General features: G+C 33.7%; 1 protein-coding gene across 1 annotated transcript in view; it reads left to right on the top strand.

Annotated features, from left to right (window-relative positions):
- Positions 1-21,534, top strand: part of LOC140517033 (transcriptional regulator ATRX-like) — an 84,595-nt gene that overhangs the window by 43,900 nt on the left and 19,161 nt on the right. Inside the window, exons 17-22 of the mRNA XM_072627897.1 lie at positions 153-307; positions 3,185-3,341; positions 4,370-4,476; positions 6,657-6,765; positions 11,203-11,380; positions 13,481-13,675. Coding sequence (XP_072483998.1) covers positions 153-307; positions 3,185-3,341; positions 4,370-4,476; positions 6,657-6,765; positions 11,203-11,380; positions 13,481-13,675 — 901 coding nt within the window. The remainder of the gene's footprint in view (positions 1-152; positions 308-3,184; positions 3,342-4,369; positions 4,477-6,656; positions 6,766-11,202; positions 11,381-13,480; positions 13,676-21,534) is intronic.

Below are 21,534 nucleotides of genomic sequence, written 5' to 3'. Positions count from 1 at the left end.
CTCGAATAGGTTCATTGGAAAAATCTAACATTTAAACCTAGAAAGAAATAGAGGAATATTTCTGTTATTTTACATGAGAAATTTTTGGGGTCACTTTATAATTACTCATACTACAGACTGAATATTTTTTTTACTTCATAATCTTTTCCTAGGGAAAAAAAATACAAAGGAGAAATAAATACTAGCTCTAGCAGAAGTGATGATGAAGAAGTAATTAAAGTATGGAATTCAAGATCTAGAGGTGGGGGTGAAGGGAATAAGGAGGAATTGACCAACGTTTCATCTGTGACTGCAAAAACAGAAGGAAGTAAGTCTAACACAGAAGTAAAATTTTGTATTTGTCTAGGCATCAAAAAGATATTGATAATAAGATACCATCTATTTATTTAGGGTTAGGTCAATTTCTTGATAGGTAAAGCAATGGGTTTATTGCTGACAAAATTTAAAGTCACATTACAGTTTTACATTAAGATGGCATTATTTCAGAACCTACTAAGTCCATAATTATTTTATATATGTATGCCCTAAGTCCATAGATCATTTAGATTTGGATAGAATAAAAACTGATCTTTAATTGTAAAAGCAGAATTATTTTCTATTAAAGTTGTGTAAAGATTTCATTAAAGATTTTTTTAAATATCAGTGTTTTAATACCCTTAGTAGTATTTATTTACCAAAAATCTAGTAATGAAACTTGACAAACTGGTAATTTTAAAAGGATTAGAATACCATTTTGCTTAGAGCTTATTATTCTACAGTTTTTGAGCTTGCAAGTAACAAAACCTCATTTCTGCTGTGTATTTTCATATAATGTACATTAGTATAGATTGTGTTTTTTTTCTGCTTTATTTTCTAAAATAAAAAAAACCTCAGGTGATAAATAAGTTAATGTTTATAGGAAAGTTCAGTGGAAAAAAACAAATAAATTGCAGAAAGCACTATCATCAAGGTTTATAACGACAAAACTGAAGAACATATAATAAATGAACACAGAAAACAATGCCTGTGAGATTTCTTAAACAAAGTTTTTTCTTTCCCATGATTCCAAGCGAAAATGGCACAGAAAGGAACAAATGATGGGAAGAACTTCAGTTCTATTTATCCTAGTGTGACATAGTTTAAAGACATTGAAGGATTGATTTTCAGTGTATCTGAAAGAGGGAGAAACACCTGATACTTAAAATGATTAATGGATTTTATTATAACTGAAAATAGGACACCAAGAATAACAGCTGTTGCCCCTACTTTTTTTCTCTTCTCAACGAAACCTTTGTGAGAGTAATTTACATACAATGAAGCTATCCTTGCTAATGGTATGTGAAGGAAATAGGCAGAGTTTTGCAAATATAATCTTATCTTTTTTGTCACTTGAATATTAGAAGAATGGGAGATATAATACTGGTTTATTGAGAACATTTGATTCAGCAAAACATTTCAGCTTTGAAGACTGGTCCAACTAGAAATCTTTTGTTCATATTACTATAATACAAGCCTTATTGATAGATATGGAAAAAAAATGTCTCCAATGAGAGAAATTCATCTTTAAGATTCTTCAGTTGTGCTTTTTTGCAAGTGACATTGAGCTCATTACATAAAATTCCAAAACATTTCAGAATCACCTGAATGAGATCCATATTTACTCTCTTTTGGCTTAACTATCCACAGGAAAAAATTTAGTAGATAAAAAAATCTGTTCTTCAGGCTTCAATTATATAATTATGTATGTATGTATGTCAGTATGAGTATGTCAGTTAGCATTTATATCTTGGACTTCAGAGAGTCCTGGAAAGACTTATATGATCTGATGCTGAGTGCAACTTTGTGCGCAATAATGACCACAGTGTGTGAAGAGTTTTTTCTGGTAGACCTGGAATTTCATCGCAATGCAAGGACTTAAAAAACTTACCCATGGTCTTTTAAGGCAAAATGCTTTCCTCATCCAGAGAAAGAACTATGAAGTTCAATCACAGAATGTAGCATATCATTTTTTTTGTATTATATTTTGGTCGTTTTAATTCTTCTATACAGCACGACTATGGTGAAAATATGTATGTGTAGAACCTATATAAAATTGTATGCCATCCTAGGGAGGGAGGGGAGAGGTAGCAGGAAGGGAGGGGAAAAAAATCTAAAGTTATATGGTAGTGATTGTATAATTGAATATACAAATTATTACTATATAAATTATATATTATGATTATATAAATAAAATTAATATAAAAAAGAAAAAAAGATATTTCTATATCTCTTGGTGGGTGGGGTCAAAGCATTTGAATATAAGTGCATGAGAAAAAAAGCTTAGGGAATGTTTTTCTTCCCAATTCTACTTCTCCTAAAAACATTGAGAACTCTTGAGCAAACATGCAAAGAAAAAACAACACTTTTGAAGTGGTGTTTTGGGTGGGAAAGACCTATATTCAAATCAACTCAATAAAAGTATATTATGCAAAAAAAAAAGGCAGCTCAATGTAAAAAAAAATCAAATTTAAAAATCCATGAAATCACTTGACATATGTATATCAAAACACGATTACTAAAACATCCTTATTTTACGCCTGTGATATGTCTAGTAACAACCATGGCAATAATTATTATTTACAAATTGTGGTCATTTTTAATTTTTCCAAACTAGTGATGTCATTTTCATATTTTTCTAAGTGCTCAGTGGATTTTGTAAATAATATATTCTCAGTCAATTTTGGTATAGGTAGATGAATGAGTGCTTACATTTTATTAACTTATTCTCAAGATACTAAGAAGAATTCAACTGAAAAATTTTTTATGATCCATCATCCTCTTTCAGAAATAGATACAATTATGTATAAGGTGGAACAGTGGAGAAAGTGTGCATAGAGTCAGGAAGACCTAATTTCAAATTCAGCTTTACATACTTAATTCTTCCACTGGAGAAGGAAATGGCCAACCACATGAGTATACTTACCAATAAAACCTCATGGACAATATCATCCACAAGGTCACAAAGAATTGGAAACACATGAATGACTGAATAACAAATATATGAACTATGTTGAAAGTATAATTTTATTGAGCATCCTAATATTATTCCAGTGATGAAGAATGATTTTTGTAAATTTCAAATGTGCTTTTCGTTTTCAGAATGCTAAAAATGTTATAAATGTTTTCATAACTTGACAATGTCTCTTTGTTGCATCATTTTGTCTAGTAGGAAGAGTACTGTACATTTCAAATCCAGGCAGCCCATCTCCAGACTGGTACAAAGATTTTATTACAGATTCTGATGCTAAAGTATTGGAACATTCTGGAAAAATGGTACTTCTTTTTGAAATTCTTAAAATGGCCGAGGAACTTGGAGATAAAGTGTAAGTAAGATAATAAATTTCTTGAAAAAAATGGATTTGTGTTCATCTAAGTATGATTAAATTTCTTCCTCTTCTAATAGCATATTTTAAGTTTAAATTTAGTTGTTTATATTTCTATCATCTAAATAAAGCTCATTTTGACATAAGGGCTAATTTTTGTGTGCTATCTTAAATACTCCTCAGAGGAATCCACAGTCAACTTTAGGCAACTATTTCTTTAATGTATTTTTTTCTCTTTTCGGTTAAGAAGTACATTTTAACACTCTTACTTATAAATTAGTTTCATTGTGAAAAAAAAATTTAAAGAATCACAGCCCATCACTTATAAGAACCACATTTCATATGTACTTTTTTATTCTCCATTGCATTTAATCAGCACAATGTTTTACACAAAGCTGATATTCCTTACATAAAAAGGAGAGTGAATCCAAGGGAGAGAAAATATTAGAACTAAATTTTATGTTAAGCAGCAATGTACCACTTCCTATCAGATCAGTGATATTATTTATTAGATAGCCATTGGTTTTCAGCATTAACTAATAGTATCATAGATTTTATCTGGAAAAAATAAATCATGACAAAATGAAACAAAGTAGTAAATAGAGTTCAGTTTCAAACTGTGGTCTTCTAACTCCAAGTCTGACACTCTGATGGGTTGCTGATATTATTCAATACTTAATATTTGGAATTGAATGTCTTTTTCACTAAAAGTCACTTTTACTAAACTGAAATACAAAATAAAAGTTAATGGTGGTCTACATTTACTTTGTTAGATTTTTAAAAATGGAAATGAGCCCAAACTGTTGGATTTGTACTGGGTTGTCCTTGATAAGGCAATTGCTCCTAAATTCTTCCGGTAAAGTCCCTTGTTCACTAGGTCTTTGCTATTTTTGTAGAATTCTGGTTTATATGTCCTTATGTATAAATGCATGTAATACCAACAAATTATGATAACATGTAAAAGGACAACAGGGATCATGACAAGGAATTTTGAAAGGCCATTTCAGTAATATCTTTTTTCCCCCAAGGCTGGTGTTTAGCCAATCTCTCATATCTCTAGACTTGATTGAAGATTTTCTTGAATTGGGCAGTAACGAAATATCAGATGATAAAGACAAACCTCGAATTTATAAAGGTAAGTCTACCCTTTAATGCTGAATTTCTGGGGTAAAAAGTCTTGATATCAGTGAAGAAAACTGGTGAACTAATAATAAAACTAGAAGCTGATTTTATGAAAAAAAAAACAAAAAAGTATAGATTAACCAATGGTTAATATTATTTTAAAAGAGAGAGAAGAAAACCAAATTTCCAAAATATCAAAAGCAAAAAGGGTTAATATTCCACTAATGAAGATTAGTAGGAGTGCTTTTGCTCAATTACATGCCAAGAAGTGTGACAATCTAAGTGAAATGGATGGATATTTGTAAAAGTAAAATTGCCTAGACTAACAGAAAAGAAAATAGATTACTTAAATAGTCCTGTTAATAAACCATGAACTCCCTAGGTCCAGATGGATTTACAGGTACATTCTACCAAACACTTAAAGAATATTATTTCTAAAAACACATAAACTATTGGAAAAAATAGACAAAGAAGTCCTTCCAAATTCCTTTTATGACACAAATATACCTAACCTGGGAAGAGTCAAACCAGCGAAAGAAAACTGTAATCCAGTTTCCCTATGTATTCATCATAAAATATAGCAATATATCACTAGGATTCAACACTGTGCCAGGTGAAATTTATACCAGAAATTCAGGGCTCATTTAATATCAGGAAAACTAGTAGCGTAATTGACTATATCAATAACAACACCAGCAAAAGTCTTAAGATTATCTCAACAGATGCAAAAAAAGCTTTTGATAAAATAGAACTCATTCCTCATAAAAAATATTACAGAGCATAGGAATAAATGCAATTTTCCTTAAAATCATAACTAGTAGCGATCAAAATAATCAGTAGGTGTTGTCTGTCATGGGGTAAACTAGAAATCTTCCCAGTAAGGGTGAAGCAAGGATACCCATTATAAGTAGTTATTCATTATTGTCCTAGAAATATTAGTCTTTCAATAAAATAAGGAAATAAATTAAAGCAATTAGAATAGATGGGAAAACAAAGCTATTACTCTTTGCAGGTGATATCATGGTATACTTGGAGAATCAACTAAAGAACTACTTGAAAAAATTAACAATTTTAGTAAAGTTGCAAGATACAAAATAAACTCACATATATCATCAGCATTTCTATGTTCATCAACATTTCTTTGTTCTTAGGAACAAAGTCCAGCATCACGAGGTAGAGGAATTACATTTAAAATAACTTGACAGTATAAAATACTTGAAAATCTTCCTGCTGAGACAAACCCAGGAACTATATGATCTCAATTAGAATACACTTTTTTTTCACACAAATCAAGTCAGATTTTAAACAGTTGGAAAAATCTTAATTGCTATGCATGCATAGTCCAAGCCAGTATAATACAAAATGACAGTTTTATCTAAATTAATTTACTTATTCAATGCCAGACCAGACTACAAAACATTTCTTTTGTAGAGCTAGAAAAAATTATAAAATTCATCCGGAAGAACCAAAGGTCAAGAAAATCACAGAAATTAAAAAGTATTTGTTGTTGTTGTGTTTGTCCTTCATCCTTGAAGAGGACCGTGACATCAAGATGCTGACATGACTTGCATTTGACTTCGGTTTGAGTGAGGGAGGCTGTGCAAGGTCACCAACCTCACTTCTCCTCCTGAACCATCTGGATATAGATTTATTTATTTATATATTTGTGTATTTAGGCTTCTTTATCAAGAAGGCTGGAGATGGCTCAGGATGCAATGGGAGACCCTGCCCCTTTCAGGCTAAGGTCATATTCTCACTTTGAGTGACATACATCCATTCAGTGAATAGGCTTCTTTAAATAGTTACTCAAGGGATAGCCCATCAAACTGGAAGGGGAACACCCTCAGAGTTCCTGGGTAAAAGAAATAATTGCTATTTAGCTATTGCATTCACTTCTGTAGTAGGTGGATATTTAGTGACTAGCAAAATGACCATCAATTAAGTAAAACAATTAAGTAGATTCCAAGTTTTATTTGTAGCATCTATTTTTCTAGTCATTTTTGCTATGTAGCATTTATTTGAATAATTTTCAAATTTGAACTGTGATTTTAAAACCTAAGGAGAATTAAATATTTAAAGAAACGTGATTTTATATGAATGTGTAAGATATATTCATTAAGGAAGTAAACATTCTAGTATGTGAATGTGGTGGATTTTGATAAAATAGTCCCATTTTTGCTATTTAATATGTAGGTGAAGGAAAATGGTTTCGAAACATTGATTATTATCGTTTGGATGGTTCTTCAAGTGCACAGTCAAGAAAGAAATGGGCTGAAGAGTTTAATGATGAAACTAATGTCAGGTGAGTTCTTTGAGAATTTTTTTCTTCTCTTATCTATGTTGAAGAACATTAACAGTGCAGGCCACTTTCTTTGTTATCTTCAAAGTGTTTTTGCTACTGACTCTGTCTGGCATCCAGTACATATTTCTTGAAAAATTTTCAGTTAATACAGATATTCCCTGTAGCTATAAAACTACTTTCCTATTATCTACCACTTCTCATTTTGGGATAATTAGACTTACAAATACCTTATAATCTATCATTTTCTCTTCAAATTCTATTTTCAAGTTCTCTAGTCATCAGATTTTATTTTCTCTCAATTCCATACTCAACTCCCTATTGTTTCATGTAATAAATTTTAAATCTTAGTTTTTTGATACATCAGTAATGAATTATGTTTCTTCAGTTTGAGATAGCAAACTGTACTTTAAGTACAAATAATAATACAAATAATATGCTTTTATACCATATTATTATTTCCTGCTTCACATTTCATTATGGCTCCATCATTTGAACATTTAGGTCTTTTACATTTTTCTAGTAAGCTACTCCACCTTTAAAACACACCTATATATACATGTACATATATTTCTTTATAGGTGTAACTATTATCTGTATCTCATTTCTAATTTGGTGATCATTTCCATCATTGTTGAAATTATTTTTGAAATTCAGTTTCATTTTTATTTCAGTTTTCATTTCAGTTTCAATTTCAGTTTCATGTTTTCACTCTCCCATTTTCCCCCCATTTGTCCACTGAGATGGCAAAAACAAATATTGCTTCACATAGGAAAAGTTAAATAAAACAAAATCCAAAATTAACTATGTCAAAAAGAAATGTTTCAATCTGAGTTTATCAGTTTTCTGTTTGGAGGGAGATGGTATTTTTCATCATGTTGTTTAGTCATCTTACAGCCACATCTGACTCTCTGTGATCTCTTCTGGGTTTTCTTTCAAAGATACTGTGGTTTGTCATTTTCTTCTCCACCTCATTTCACAGATGAAGAACTGAGACAAATGGGGTTACAGAATTAGTGTCTAAGATTTGAAGTGAGGAAGATGAGTCTTCCTTATTTCAAGCCTTGTACTCCATTGCTTGTGCTGTCATTGGAATTATGGTTATGCAATTATGTGTTCATTTCATTCTGTAGTACTTCATAGAAGGATTTCTGGGATTTTATCATTTTTTGCATAGTAGTGTTACATAAAACTTATTAACTTTTAGGTACTTTTTTCTGTACTTGAATGAACCTCTCTAGTTTCCAATTTTTTTGTCACTACCCAAAGAGCAGGTTCACAACTTTACTGAAGAAAAAAAATTCTTTAACAATTAGAATTGCCAAGTGGAAGCTAAAGACTTCTTGAGACATCAAAAAGCAATAAAACAAAGTCAAAAGAACTAAAAAACAGAAAGAAATGTGAAATATCTCATTGCAAAAGCTACTGACCTGGAAATAGTGCATGAAGAAATAATTTACAAATTATTGCACTCCCTGAAAGCCATTATAAAAAATGAAACTAGATATCATAGTTAAAGAAATTATCAAGGAAAATTGCACTGAACACCTTATAATTGCCTCACTTTCAGATTTTGATCTGTTTTAGTGTACTTTTCCTTGTGTTTCCATTTTAAAGATGTTTTCTTTGTCAGGGAAAAATAGATTTTCAAAGAAAAAATTAGATAATTTTCCTTTTCTCCATTGTCAGTCATCTACTCTAATATCCGTCAAGACTGTCTTTGATTGTCACCATTTCCCTTTAAATTGTAGTACTTATTTTTGTTTAAAAGCAAACAAGCTCGAAATGCATAGGAATAAATGGACTTTTCATTAACATGGTGAGTAGTATTTATCTAAAACCTGGAGTCAGCTGCATTCAGGGTTAGTTATTTGTAATGAAAATAAAGTAGCAGTCTTTCTAATAAAATTAAGATAAATATTTTTGTTCATTGTCACTGTTTGATATAGTGCAAGGAATGCCAATTGTAGGAATAAGAGAAGAGAAAGAAATTGAGAGAATTAAAGGAAAATTAATGCTTTTTGCAGATGACGTTATGGTTTATTTAGTGAAACCTAGTCAGATAATTGAAATAGTAGATTCAATAAAATAGAAAGATATAAAATAAAAATATTGACTATTCAGGTAATAGAATTGACTGTATTTACCTATATTCATTTACCAGTTCATTGCTGTTCTGATTAAACCATCAAAGAGTCATTTTGTAGGGCTAGAAAGATATAATAAAGATATTCATTTGGAGATGAAAAATAAAAGATCAAGAATTTATGGGGAAAAAGAAGTCAGAAGGAAAGCTATGTAGCAGCACCATATTTTAAACTATGCTTCAGAGCAGTAATCCTCGAATTACTTGGCTGTAGTTAAAAAGTAGAGAGACTGATAATAGAAAGAGCTAGTAAGAATAAAAGTTAGCATCTGTATGGCACCTCCATGTAAGTTTGCCTTTCAGTTGAAATTTCATTTCATTCTTATTGTAAGCATATTAAAGATAAGGAAACAAACTGAGAGAAGGTAAGAGATTTGTCTGGGGCCATAAAACAAATGTATGTCTGAGTCAGGATTTGAATTCTAGTTATCCTGGCTCTTAATTGTAGCACTTTGTTCACTCAGACCCCTAACTTGCACAGTGGGTAATGAGTAGAACAGATAAGTTGCACAAATTGTAGAATCAGTGAACCTCAATCAACCACTAAGAAAGGGGCTTGCTGTTCAACAAAAGATGCTGGAAAAACTACATAGCAGTTTGGCAGAAACTACAATATTGACAACACTTAATATATCAAGATAAATTCCGCATGGACTTATCATGTAGATATAAATGATTGTATGATAAATTAGAGGAACAAGGCAAAAATTACCTTCCAGATCTACTGATCAAGGAAGGGTGTTTAACTGAGGAAGAGAGAGACGATTATCAAGAATGACATGAACAATTTTGATGATGTAAAATTAATTTATTTCGTAAATCAATCCAATGCAGCTACAGTTAAAAGAAAAGCAGGTAATTAGGATTCATTTCTTTTGGTAGCAAGGTTTTTTTTTTTTTGCATGAAGTCATATTTCCAAGATATGTTGTAATTGTGGGGTTTCATTCATCTTTGACTTTTAGTTGACCCCATAAGGGATTTTATTAGCAAATATACTGGAGAAATTTGCTATTTCCTTTTTCAGTTCCTTTTACGGATAAGAAAACTGAAGCAAACAGGGTGAAATGACTTAATGTCTGAGGCCAGATTTAAACTTTGCTCTTACTGAGTATCCACTTAGCTGCACCTTCCAAGATATATAAAGAACTGATGAACATGTATAAGAAGACATCTTACTGCACTAGTTAAATGGTCAAAGAATATTAACATGCAATTCTTCAGGGAATAAATTCAGATGATAAGAATCCATATAAAAATTTTGCCTCAGTAATAGTTAAATTCAAATTAAAATAATTACAAGTTCCTACCCTATACTTATTAGATTGGCAAAGATAATAGAAAAAAGGGAAACAATAGACAGGACCATGAGAAACCAGGAACATTATAGCTAGAACTGTTATTTCATCTAGTGATTATTGAAATCCATAAGTAGGTCAAAAATGGAATAGAAGATGTCATGAAAAATGTCCCTAAACTGTGCAAACCCTTTGATTTCACAGTACTGTGCTGATAAGAGCTCAGAAAGATCCAAAAAGGGAAAGGATCTCTATCTCTAAAAATATATTTCTAGCACTTCTTTTTGTAGTGACAGAGAACTGGCAACTTAGGGTGCCTATATATTGGGGAAGGGCTGGATAAGTTAAGATATGTGAATTTCATGGAGTACTATTCTATAAGAAATGATTAAAGGGAGTATTTAAGAGAAGTATTTAAGGGAAGACTTATATGAACTCAGTACTGAAAAAAGTGAGAAGAACAATGGTAGCAATTTTTGCAATACCAATAACATTTGTGTTAAGACAAACAACTTCCAAAATGTTAAGGATTTTAATTTTTGGCTTGTTTGGTTTGATTGTACCAGTGATTTGCTGTCCATCTCTTGACAGACTCTAGACTCAAGGTGCAGAATGAGATATGTTTTATTTTTATTTGATGTATAGGGAAATTTATGTTGTTTGTTTACAAAAAGAATTTTCAGTTTTTTGATTTTGTCTGCTCCTTAATTTGTGGGTTGAGATATTGGAAGAAAGAAAGTAAGTGTTTGTTAATTGAATAAATAAGTGAATCAGAGATTTATGATTAAGTGTCAGTATACTTTTCCCTTTATATTTTGATGTGTTCTTGATACTTGAAGTACTCTGCTTAGAACATTTGGCTACATACTTCTCTTTCTGGCAAATGGCATATTTTGGCAAATGAACTCACATTTCCTAACTCATAAAGGCAATATTTTATGACATTTATTGATTTTGTAAGAATAATCTTTATTTTCTTTTTCTTTTTAAATTTCTAGGGGCCGACTGTTCCTTATTTCTACCAAAGCAGGGTCTCTTGGAATTAATCTGGTAGCTGCTAATCGAGTAATCGTCTTTGATGCCTCTTGGAATCCTTCCTATGATATTCAGAGCATATTCAGAGTTTATCGCTTTGGCCAAAGTAAACCAGTCTTTGTGTACAGGTTTTTAGCTCAGGTAGGCTTCAACTTCTCATGTAACAAATTTGAAAGTACAAGCAATAGTTTGAAGTTAGTGAGCAGTTATGGGTAAGTAAAATGACATTCCATTCTTTATATATAATCAACTTTGATATTTTCCTTAAATATACAAGATCATGTCAAAATATGTTCATTGATCACAGTAATTCCCCTTCCCTAATTAATACATATAATATATCATATGTGTGTGTGTATATACACACAGGGACACGTGAAATATATCAATATATGTGCCAGTTAGTGTGTCAAACACTGGGATTTCAAAGAGAAGCAAAACCAACCCCTTCCTCAGTGACATTACAGCATGCGAACTACTCTATTGTTTGAGATATATAAAGTATATTGGAAGCAATCAGCATTGAGAGGAACAAAGGCCTCCTATAGAAGTAAAATGAAACTTCAGGAAAGAAAGGAAGCTTTAGGGATAAAAAAAGTGAACATAGAATAACAGTAAAAAGGCACTTGACTGGCAAATGGAATCATGTGCAAGCAATAGCAAAAAGTCACTCACTGAGTCAGTATAAGTGGAAGGTAGTTATGCTTAAGAAGATAGAAAATCCTTACAACCTAAGTTGTAAGATTTTATCCTGGAGATAATAAGGAGCTGTTAGAGTTTATTAAATAGTGGCAGTTGAGTGATTGGAAAAAAAGTTAAATGCGAGGGATTTTGTAAAAATGGAAATGACAAGTTTTTGGCAAGATTTGTGTATGTGTAGTAAGGAAGATTGATGATAATTCTGAGGTCCCAAAGTTGGGAGATTGGAAGATGGTGGCATCTTAAACAACAATAGAGAAGTGTGAAAGAACAGAAGGTTTAAGAAGAAAAACAATGAGTTCAATTTTTATATGTTTAATGTTGGTTTTCTATACACCCAGTTTGAAAATCTAGGAGACATCAGCATGGAGATGATGGTAACAAGTGGTTACCAAAGGCAGTGGGGAGAGCAAAGTTAAAAGAGCTTATAACCAAACACTGGGGACACCTGTATTTAACATACATGATATTAATGATGGAGCCAATAAAACAGACTAAAAAGAAATATTCATATGGGCATCAGAAAAAAAGTATGATAAACCTAGAGAAGAGACTGGATGAGATGTGGTCCACGTTGTCAGCTGTAGCAGATACACAAAAAAGACTTGAGAAAATGGGAGATTTGGTAATTAGATAATTCGTGGTATACAATGAAAATGATGTAAGAAACTATAGACATAATTTCAGAGAGACCTGGACAATAAAAACTTATAAAACTTATAAAAAGTGATGCTGACACAAATAGGCGGAATAAACAGAACATCTTACAGAGTAACGGCCACAGAATGTGATGAGTGACTTTGATAGAGGTAGCTTTGTTCAGCAATGCCAGGACCTAAGACAAATCCAAAGTACTCAGGATGGAAATTGCTATCCACATGCTGTAAAAGAACTATGGAGTCTGAATGCAAATTGAAGCAATCTATTTTCACCTTTTCCTGTGTGTTTGCCTTTTCCCTTTTGTTTCTTCAATCACAACATGACTAATGAAGGAATATATTTCACATGTAAAATCTGTATCAGATTGCTTGTTGTCTTGGCAATAAGGAGAAAAATTAGAAACTCAAAATCTTAACAAAAAATGGGTGTTGAAAACACGTAATTGGAAAAAGTAAAATACTATTTAGAGAAAAATTTTTAAAAACTTCCTCCAAAACAAAAACATTTTGCTAGACAGAATAATATTTCAAAGAAAAAGAAAATGTAATATATTTTAAATATTATAATCAGTTATTTGTGACATACTTAAGAACTACATTGAAAACCTGAACAGTTCAAAAGAAATGTAGGTAGGATGTTAAGACTACTAGAGGATACATGATGATATTTTGACATGATCTACTGAAGTAATAAAATGATCTGTTTCATCTGCCTTTGAAAAGTATTAGAATGCTTTCTGTGAAAAGAGAAGGGGAGAAATTACAATAAGACAAATTTGTTCAGTAGTCAAAAAGAGTTTTATGAATTCAAATATCAAGCACTGCCTTTGCATAACCAAAATCTATGAAGTAAAGTGTACATATGTTTCTGATTCTTATACAGGGAACCATGGAAGATAAGATCTATGAACGTCAAGTAACCAAACAATCGCTGTCCTTTAGGGTTATTGATCAACAGCAAGTTGAACGCCATTTTACTTTGAATGAACTGACTGAGCTTTATGCCTTTGAGCCAGATTTACTAGATGTCACTGATGCAGAAAAGAAGAAAAAGAGGGACACCCCTATGCTACCAAAGGTGTATATGATAATTTGAATATTATTATTAAGCCTAGTATATAAAAGAGATATTTTGGTGAGATTTTAAAAATTAATCATAATAATTTAGTTTTTTAAAAGGGCTTGGGTTTCCTCATCAATAAAAAGGTTAATGTTAATATTTAAATCGCTAAACCCATAGGGTTGATGTAAATAAAGAAACCATCCCTTCAAGTTAATATCTTGGACTGTTGCTTGGCATACTGAGAATTTACTTACGCAGGGTCAAACAACCAAACAACCAAAATGTGTCATAGGTAGGAATTCTACTCTCTACGTATTATCTGTCCAATATGCCCAGCTGCCTTTCTATAAAGAAAGCATTTAGTAAATTGTTGTGTTAACATAAATATAAGCTATTTTTGCTACACATGGTAATATTATCACATATATGTTATACAGTAATGGAATCAGGAAGTCCTCAGTTCAAATGCAGCCTTAGACAGTACCTGTGTGACCCTGGGCAAATCATTTGAACATACTACTCTTTGGAAAGAACACTGTTGTTGTGAAAGATTGAAGCAAAAAGAGTCCAACTTACACAGCCATAATGAGAAAACCATGACTTTGACTATATTAGCAAGGTGATGTTTCTGCATTTTAGTCTGCTCTTTAGATACGCAATATCTTTCCTTCCAAAGAACAGTTTTTCATAAAAAGATATCCCCTCTTATTTCTTTGCTCTTCAAAAAAATTTCTTATCTCTATTATTCTCTGGAATTCTGTGTTCAATTGGATACACCTTTCCCTTTTGCTCTTCCTTTCTCTTTCAGCAATTTTTTAAAGAAACTTATGAGACATTCATCCATTTTACTTTTTTTACTTCGGAATGGTTTTTGTTCCTTCCTCCTGCACATTATTGTGAACTTCTGTCCATAGTTCTTCAAGTATGCTGTCTCCTGGATCTAATCTCTTTTAACCCATTCGTCATTTCCACTTCATATTCATAAGGGAAGTTATTTAAATCATGCCTCTGTGATCTGATTGTTTCCTTTAATTTTTCCGTTTAAATCGCTTGCAATAAGAAATTTATGATCTGAGACATGATTAACTCCAGGTCTTTTTAAAAAATTGTTTTGTGTTTTATTTTTTTGCAGTTACATATTAAAAGAATTTCAACATTTATTTTTAAAACTTTGAGTTCTAAATTCTCTTCCTTTCTTTCCCATCCCACCTCATTTTGAAGACAACAGGATATACATGTGTAGACATGCAAACCATGTAGTCGTCTTGTCAAAGACTTATTGTATTTCTCTCCAACTACCTGGGAGCTCTGGAATTTGGCTATAATAATAGTGGGATTTTCCATTTTAGTATCTCTTTCAAGAGCAATTGGTTCATTCTTTGCATTTCTATTTCACCCTCTGGTTTTAGAATATCAGGGCAGTTTTCCTTGATATGTACTTGAAAGACAATGTCTAGGCTCTTTGTTTGATCATCTCCTGAATCTATTTCCTAGGTCATTTTTTTCCAGCATCTTCTTTTTTTTCCTGATTGTCTTCTATTTTTTCATTCCTTTGCTTTTGTTTTTTTGTTTTCTAATTTCTCACAAAATCGTTAGCTTCCATTTGCTCCATTCTTACTTTTTAAGAAACCATTAGGTTATAGAGGGCTTCCAAGGTCAAACAGGGGCTTTTCTATTTGTTCCTGGAGGTCAAGGTGACATGTTGGCAGCTGAATGGTCGATGGTTTGGAGTACGATGAGACTCAGCAGACAAACCACTAAGCAGATCATTGCGTTAGTCCAGGTATGAAGTAATGCGGTCCTTCATCACTGTAGCAGTATTTGAGGGAAAATAGAGTATCTGCAGGAGATGGAATTTATGTAGGGAAATAGAGTCTACTTTAGGCAGATTTGGAAAAGCACTGTATATAGCAGAGTTAAGGTGAAGGAGTAAAAGGTGACAGTAGGTTATTATCTGTGAGTGACTTGGGAGGATGACTTCTGTGACAGTAAAAGGAAGACTTAGAAGATATTATATTAATATTATAGGAACAATTAAGCCTTTTCTTTCAGTCTTTCACAATATCAGGATCAGTTGTTTGTCCAGTGAGATATTTCTTGTCATCTACTTTTTCATTCTTTTGGTTTTGTATTACTGTTTCTTGATTTCTCACAAAGTTATTAGCGTTCATTTGCTCCTTTCTAATTTTTAAGAAACTATTTTCTTCAGTGAACTTTTGGACCTCCTTGTCCATTTGGTCAATTTTAAGCCATTCTTTTTCTCACTGGCATTTTGGGTCTCTTTCGCCAGTTTTTGAGGTGGTTTTTTTTCAATATTTTTGGAGGGTCTCCTTTTCCAGGCTGTTAATTCGTTTCTCATTGATTTTCTTGCATCTTTCTCATTTTTCTTTCCAATTTTCCCTCTACCTCTCTTGCTTGATTTTCAAAATGGTTTTTGAGCTCTTCCATGGCCTGTGACCAATTCATATTTTTCTTAGGAGCTTTGGATGTAGGAGCTTTGACTTTGTTGCCTTCTTCTGAGTGTGTGTTTTTATTTTCTTTGTCACCATAATAATTTTCAGTAGCCAGAGTTTTTCTGTGGTTTACCCATGTTTCCAGCCTATTACTTGCTTGCCTATTTAACTCTGTAAACGAGGGCTCTCTGCTTCTAGGGTGGAGGTCCCCCAAGCTTCAGGGCTTTGGTGTTTTCCAAGATACTTCTAGGGACCTGTGAGCCTTCAGTTCTCCCAAGGGGATATGATGTAGGGAGGGGTGCTTACTCCTTTCCTGGCCCATGTTCTGGTCAGTGAGTGACCACAAACGCTCTTTTGTGCCTCTGCCACACCAGCGCTGCTTCTTACCCAGGGACTGCTGCCCAGAACTGCGACCTGGATCTGAGCATGGGCAAAGCAAAAAAATCATGCCTCAGTGCCAGTAACAAGATCTCTCTGCTGTCCTTCTGACCGACTGGTTGACCCGCTTACTGACTGTGGGTTGAGAGTTGCAGAAGCAGCCACTGCTGATTCACTGGCTCCCAAGACGTGCTCCTGGGTTGCTGGGGCCTGTGTTGGGCTGGGTTCCTCCTGGATGAGAACCCAGGTGCAACAGACCTTACTGCTGACCTTTCATGTTGTCTTGGGCTGGAAATTTGTTTCACTTTGTCTTTTGGTGATAGTAGTACTTTACAAATCTGAAAGGTCTATATGAATGCTAGTGTGGTTATTATTGTTAGTATACAGGACTGGAGGTCAGGAGAGCAACATGGGTGGGTATATAAATTTGAGAGTCATCAGTTTAGAGAGAACTGAATACAAGAGAGCTATTCATGAGATTATCAAAAGCTCAAGACTAGAGAGAGGGGGAGAGAGAGCGAGAGAGCGAGAGAGAGAGAGCGAGAGAGAGAGAGAGCGAGAGAGAGAGAGAGAGGGAGAGAGAGAGAGGGAGAGAGAGAGGGAGAGAGAGAGAGAGGGAGAGAGAGAGAGGGAGAGAGAGAGAGGGAGAGAGAGAGAGAGAGAGAGAGAGAGAGAGAGAGAGAGAGAGAGAGAGAGAGAAATCCCGGGATGGAGCATTGGACTACAAACATAAACAGGAGGTGAGACATGAGATGACGTAGCAAAAATACTGAGGAGGAGTATATCATTCGTTTATTGGATTAATTCCAAGGGTTGGAAAAGTCATCAGGATTTTGGTGGGTTTTGCTGCTCTAGAATTTGTTTGGAGTCATTTTTAAAGGTATATGGAGTGGTGGGGGAGAGCTCAGGTGGGTCCCAGTTTTGACTCAGCCATTGTGGCCCTGCATCATCCTCCACTATTTCTTAAAGTATGCCCAAACTCATATTTGTTGCTTCCATTACACTCTCTGTCCATCTTATCCTCTGCCATTCCCTTTTCCTTTTGTCTTCAATCTTTCCCAACATCAAGGTCTTTTCCAATAAGTCCTTCTTATTATGTGCCCAAAGTATTTTATATTTCATCTTCAGTCTTTGACCTTCTGGTGAATAGCCTGAATTAATTTCTTTAAGTATTGACTGATTTGGACTCTCAGAAGTCGTCTTCAGCACCACAATTGGAAAGCATCAGTTCTGTGGCACTCAGCTTTCCTTGTGGCCCAACTATCATCGCTGCTGAGGAAATCATAATTTTGGCTATATGGAGCTTTAAGAATTGACTTGGATCACTGTATTGCTGAGAATACCTAAATCATTCACAGCTGATGATCATGCAGTATTGCTATTAGTGTCTATGGTGTTTTCTTGGTTCTGCTCATTTCACTTGGCATCAGTTCATAGAAGTCATTCCAGGTTTTTCTGAGAGCATCCTGATCATCATATAGTATTCTCTCATAGTCATAGACAATAACTTCCCCAATTGATGATTATGTCCTCTATTTCTAATTCTTTACTTACTAACTTGCAGCAAAATAGCTGATATAAATATTTTTGTACACATAGGTATTTTCTTTTTTTGCATTTTCTTTTGGGGTACAGACCTATTTGTGATAATGCTTAGTCAAAGCCTATCCATGATTTTATAGCCTTTGGATATAAAGGCTATTTTATAGCCTTAGGCACAGTTCCTAACTGCTCTATAGAATGTTTAATTCATTATACTACTTCAAAAGTAGCCTTATTAGCTCAGTTGTCCTACATCCCTTACATTTCTCATTTTTCTTTTCTGATACTAGCCAATCTGATGTGAAGTGGTATCTTAGAGTTATTTTAATTTGCTTTTCTCTAATCAAGAGTGATTAGATCATTTTTCATGTGACTGTAAATAGCTTTGTTAGTTGTGTATTAGAGCCTTTGACCACTTATCAATTGAGGAATGATTGTCCTTTTTTCTACAAATTTGACTCCATTCTCTCTGCATTTGAAAGATCAGATCTTTGTCAGAGAAACTTGCTGTAAAACATTTTCCACACTTACGATTACTATGTATTTCTCTCTATCCTATTATTACCCTATATAACCAAATCTTTCTCTTTTCAACCCATCCATTCTCAAGTGTTCTGTTTCTGACTTTTTTCTTTTTTTTTCAATTTTTAATTTTCTAACACAGTTTACAGTAGGCAAAACAATTCAAACTTTTGGTCAAGTGATATTTCTTTCTAAAACATTTACGGTATGGACTACAAAAGATTTTTTTTTAAACATTAACCAACTGAGACACAAATAATATTTAGGTTGCTAACTTCACAAGCTCTTGACCTAATTGTCTCCACAGTATTGCTAAGAATTAAAAGGCTCTAACTTATTGTTGTTCGTCTAAAGTCCTGTGCCTAATAGCTTAATTTTAGACTATACCTCGGATGTTCCCCTACCAATAATCTCTAATTGAATAGATTTGGTATTAAGCTTGCAAACCTTTTGGCTATAGGAAATTGCCACCAAGACTAGGAACATTGCAGGGATACAATATCTACCCGACTTCATGTCAGTTCCAGGCAGGATTAGATCATCCATTTGCATTCAGTCAGGCTCAAGGTCTGCCAGGTGTTAGTGGGGAAAATGAGTCAGGAGAATCCTACCTCAGCCCAGGCTGAACAGCCGCTCTCCCACTCTTCCGAAGAGATCACCTTTTGCAGTTCATACCAGCATCTCACCAGTTTACTGACATTATGGGTTAGAGGCTCAGATCGCCTTTCTTGCTACCCATACCTGGAGTGAGACTCAGAACAGTTACTAAATATACCCATAGCATCTAAAAAATGGCAAGTTCCAATAACCAGGTTTCAAATATGATTATAATTTTCACTTTGGCTAAGGTACATCTTTTGAGGCAAGTCTTAAGTAGCTTACATGCCTTTGTATACATGTTCTAGTTCCTGATTAAATTAAATAAAATGAAATTTACCATTAAAACCTTAACTTTTCCATCAGTGCCAAATTTTACCTGAGGCTACCTTCATCTAGGAAATTTAGACTGAAATTCTTTTCCCCAGACTGAAGATGTCATTGATTTATTCTCAGTAATTAATTCAGTCAATTGTTTTGATACTAATTGCTTTTACCTCACTTTGCAACATGTCCAATTTTTCTCCCCATCACTCCCCTCCCCCTGCTTCCTAATACCTTGCATTCTGATTACTCCTTCCCTCAATGTACCCTCCCTTCTATCACACCCCACCCTTCCCTTATCCCCATCTTCTCTCTTTTCTTGTAGGGCAATATAAATTTCTATACCCCATTCCCTGTAGTTCTTATTTCCCGATTATATGCAATAAAAATTCTCAACATTCATTTCTAATACTTTGAATTCCAACTTCTCTCCCTCTCCCTCCCCTCCCCAGCTCCACTGAGAAGGGAAGCAATTCAATACAGACTAAATATGTGTACTTTTGCAAAAGACTTCCATAATAATCATGTTGTGTAGTACTAATTATATTACCCACCACATTGACCTTGTCCCTTCTCGAAAGTGTTTATTTCTAGTGACTCCCTTCTCCCATTTGCCCTCCCTTCTAACAATCCCCTCACCTCACTTTTCACCTCTTCTCCTTCTTTCCTGTGGTGTGATATAAATTTTCATATCAAATTTAGTGAGCATGTTATTCCCTCCTTCAGCTACATGTGGAGAGAAGAGCTTTATTTCCCCCCCCCTCATTCTCCCTTATCTCCTCCATTGTATAAGATTTTTCTTATCTCTTTTATGAGTTAGAGCCTGACACATTCCATTTCTCCTTTTCTCTTCCCGGAATTTTCCTCCTTCACCCCTTAATTTATTTTATTTTATTTTTTGGGTGGATATCATCTCTTTTGATATAACACACCTTGTACTTTCTATCTGTGTGTGTGTGTGTGTGTGTGTGATGTACAATCTCTCCATCTACCCAAATACTAAGAAAAAATTCAAGAGTTAAAAATATTTTCTTTCCATGTAGTAATGTAAACAGTTCAGCTTTAGAGAGTCTTTTATGATTTTTCTTTCCTATTTACCATCACATGCTTCTTTTGATTCTTGTCTTGGGAAGTCAAATTTTTCTGTACAGATCTGGTCTTTTCCTCAACAAGAATGATTGAAAGTCATGTATGTCATTAAATGACCTTTTTTCCCCTTGAAGTATTATGCTCAGATTTTCTGGGTAAGTGATTCTTGGTTTCAATCCCAGTTCCTTAGACTTCTGAAATATCTCATTCCAAGCCCTTAAATCCCTTAATGTTGAAGCTTCCATATCCTGTGTTATCCTGATTGTAGTTCCACAGCACTCAAATTGTTTCTTTCTAGCTGCTTGCAGTATTTTCTCCTTGATCTGAGAATTATGAAATTTGGCCACAGTATTCCTAGGAGTTTCTCTGTTCAGGTCTTTTTCAGGAGGTGATTGGTGAATTTTTCAGTATTTATTTTGCCCTCTGATTCTACAACATTAGGGCAGTTTTCCTTGATAATTTCATGGAAGATAATGTCTAGGCTCTTTTTTTGATCATGGCTTTCAGGTAGTCCTATAATTTTTAAATTATTTCTCCTGGATCTGTTTTCCAGGTCAGTTGTTTTTCCAATGAGTTGTTTTACATTGTCTTCTATTTTTTCAAATTTTTGGTTTTGTTTACTAACTGCTTGGTTTAACTCAAAGTCATTCGTGTCCCTGAACTCAGTTCTCTCTTTCAACGAATTATTTTGTTCAGTGACCTTTTGACCCTTCTCCTCCATTTGGCAAATTCTGCTTTTTAAAACCTCCTTCTCCTCATTGGCTTTTTGGACCTCTTTTTCAATTGAGTTAGCGTCTTTTTAAAGCTGTTATTTTCCTCAGCATTTTTTTGGTTCTCTTTTAATAAACTGCTCACTTGTTTTTTAAGGTCTTCTATTGCCTGAGCCCAGTTTAAATTCCCTTTGGATGTAGGGGCCTTGACTTCCTCTGACAGTAAGCCTTGTTCTTCCTCATCCGAAAGGATGGGGGG

The sequence above is a fragment of the Notamacropus eugenii genome, unplaced genomic scaffold (genome assembly GCF_028372415.1).
Source record: "Notamacropus eugenii isolate mMacEug1 unplaced genomic scaffold, mMacEug1.pri_v2 scaffold_124, whole genome shotgun sequence".
Lineage (NCBI taxonomy): Eukaryota > Metazoa > Chordata > Mammalia > Diprotodontia > Macropodidae > Notamacropus > Notamacropus eugenii.
Note: the sequence above shows the minus strand (reverse complement) of the source record. Positions and strands in the feature narration are given on the sequence as shown.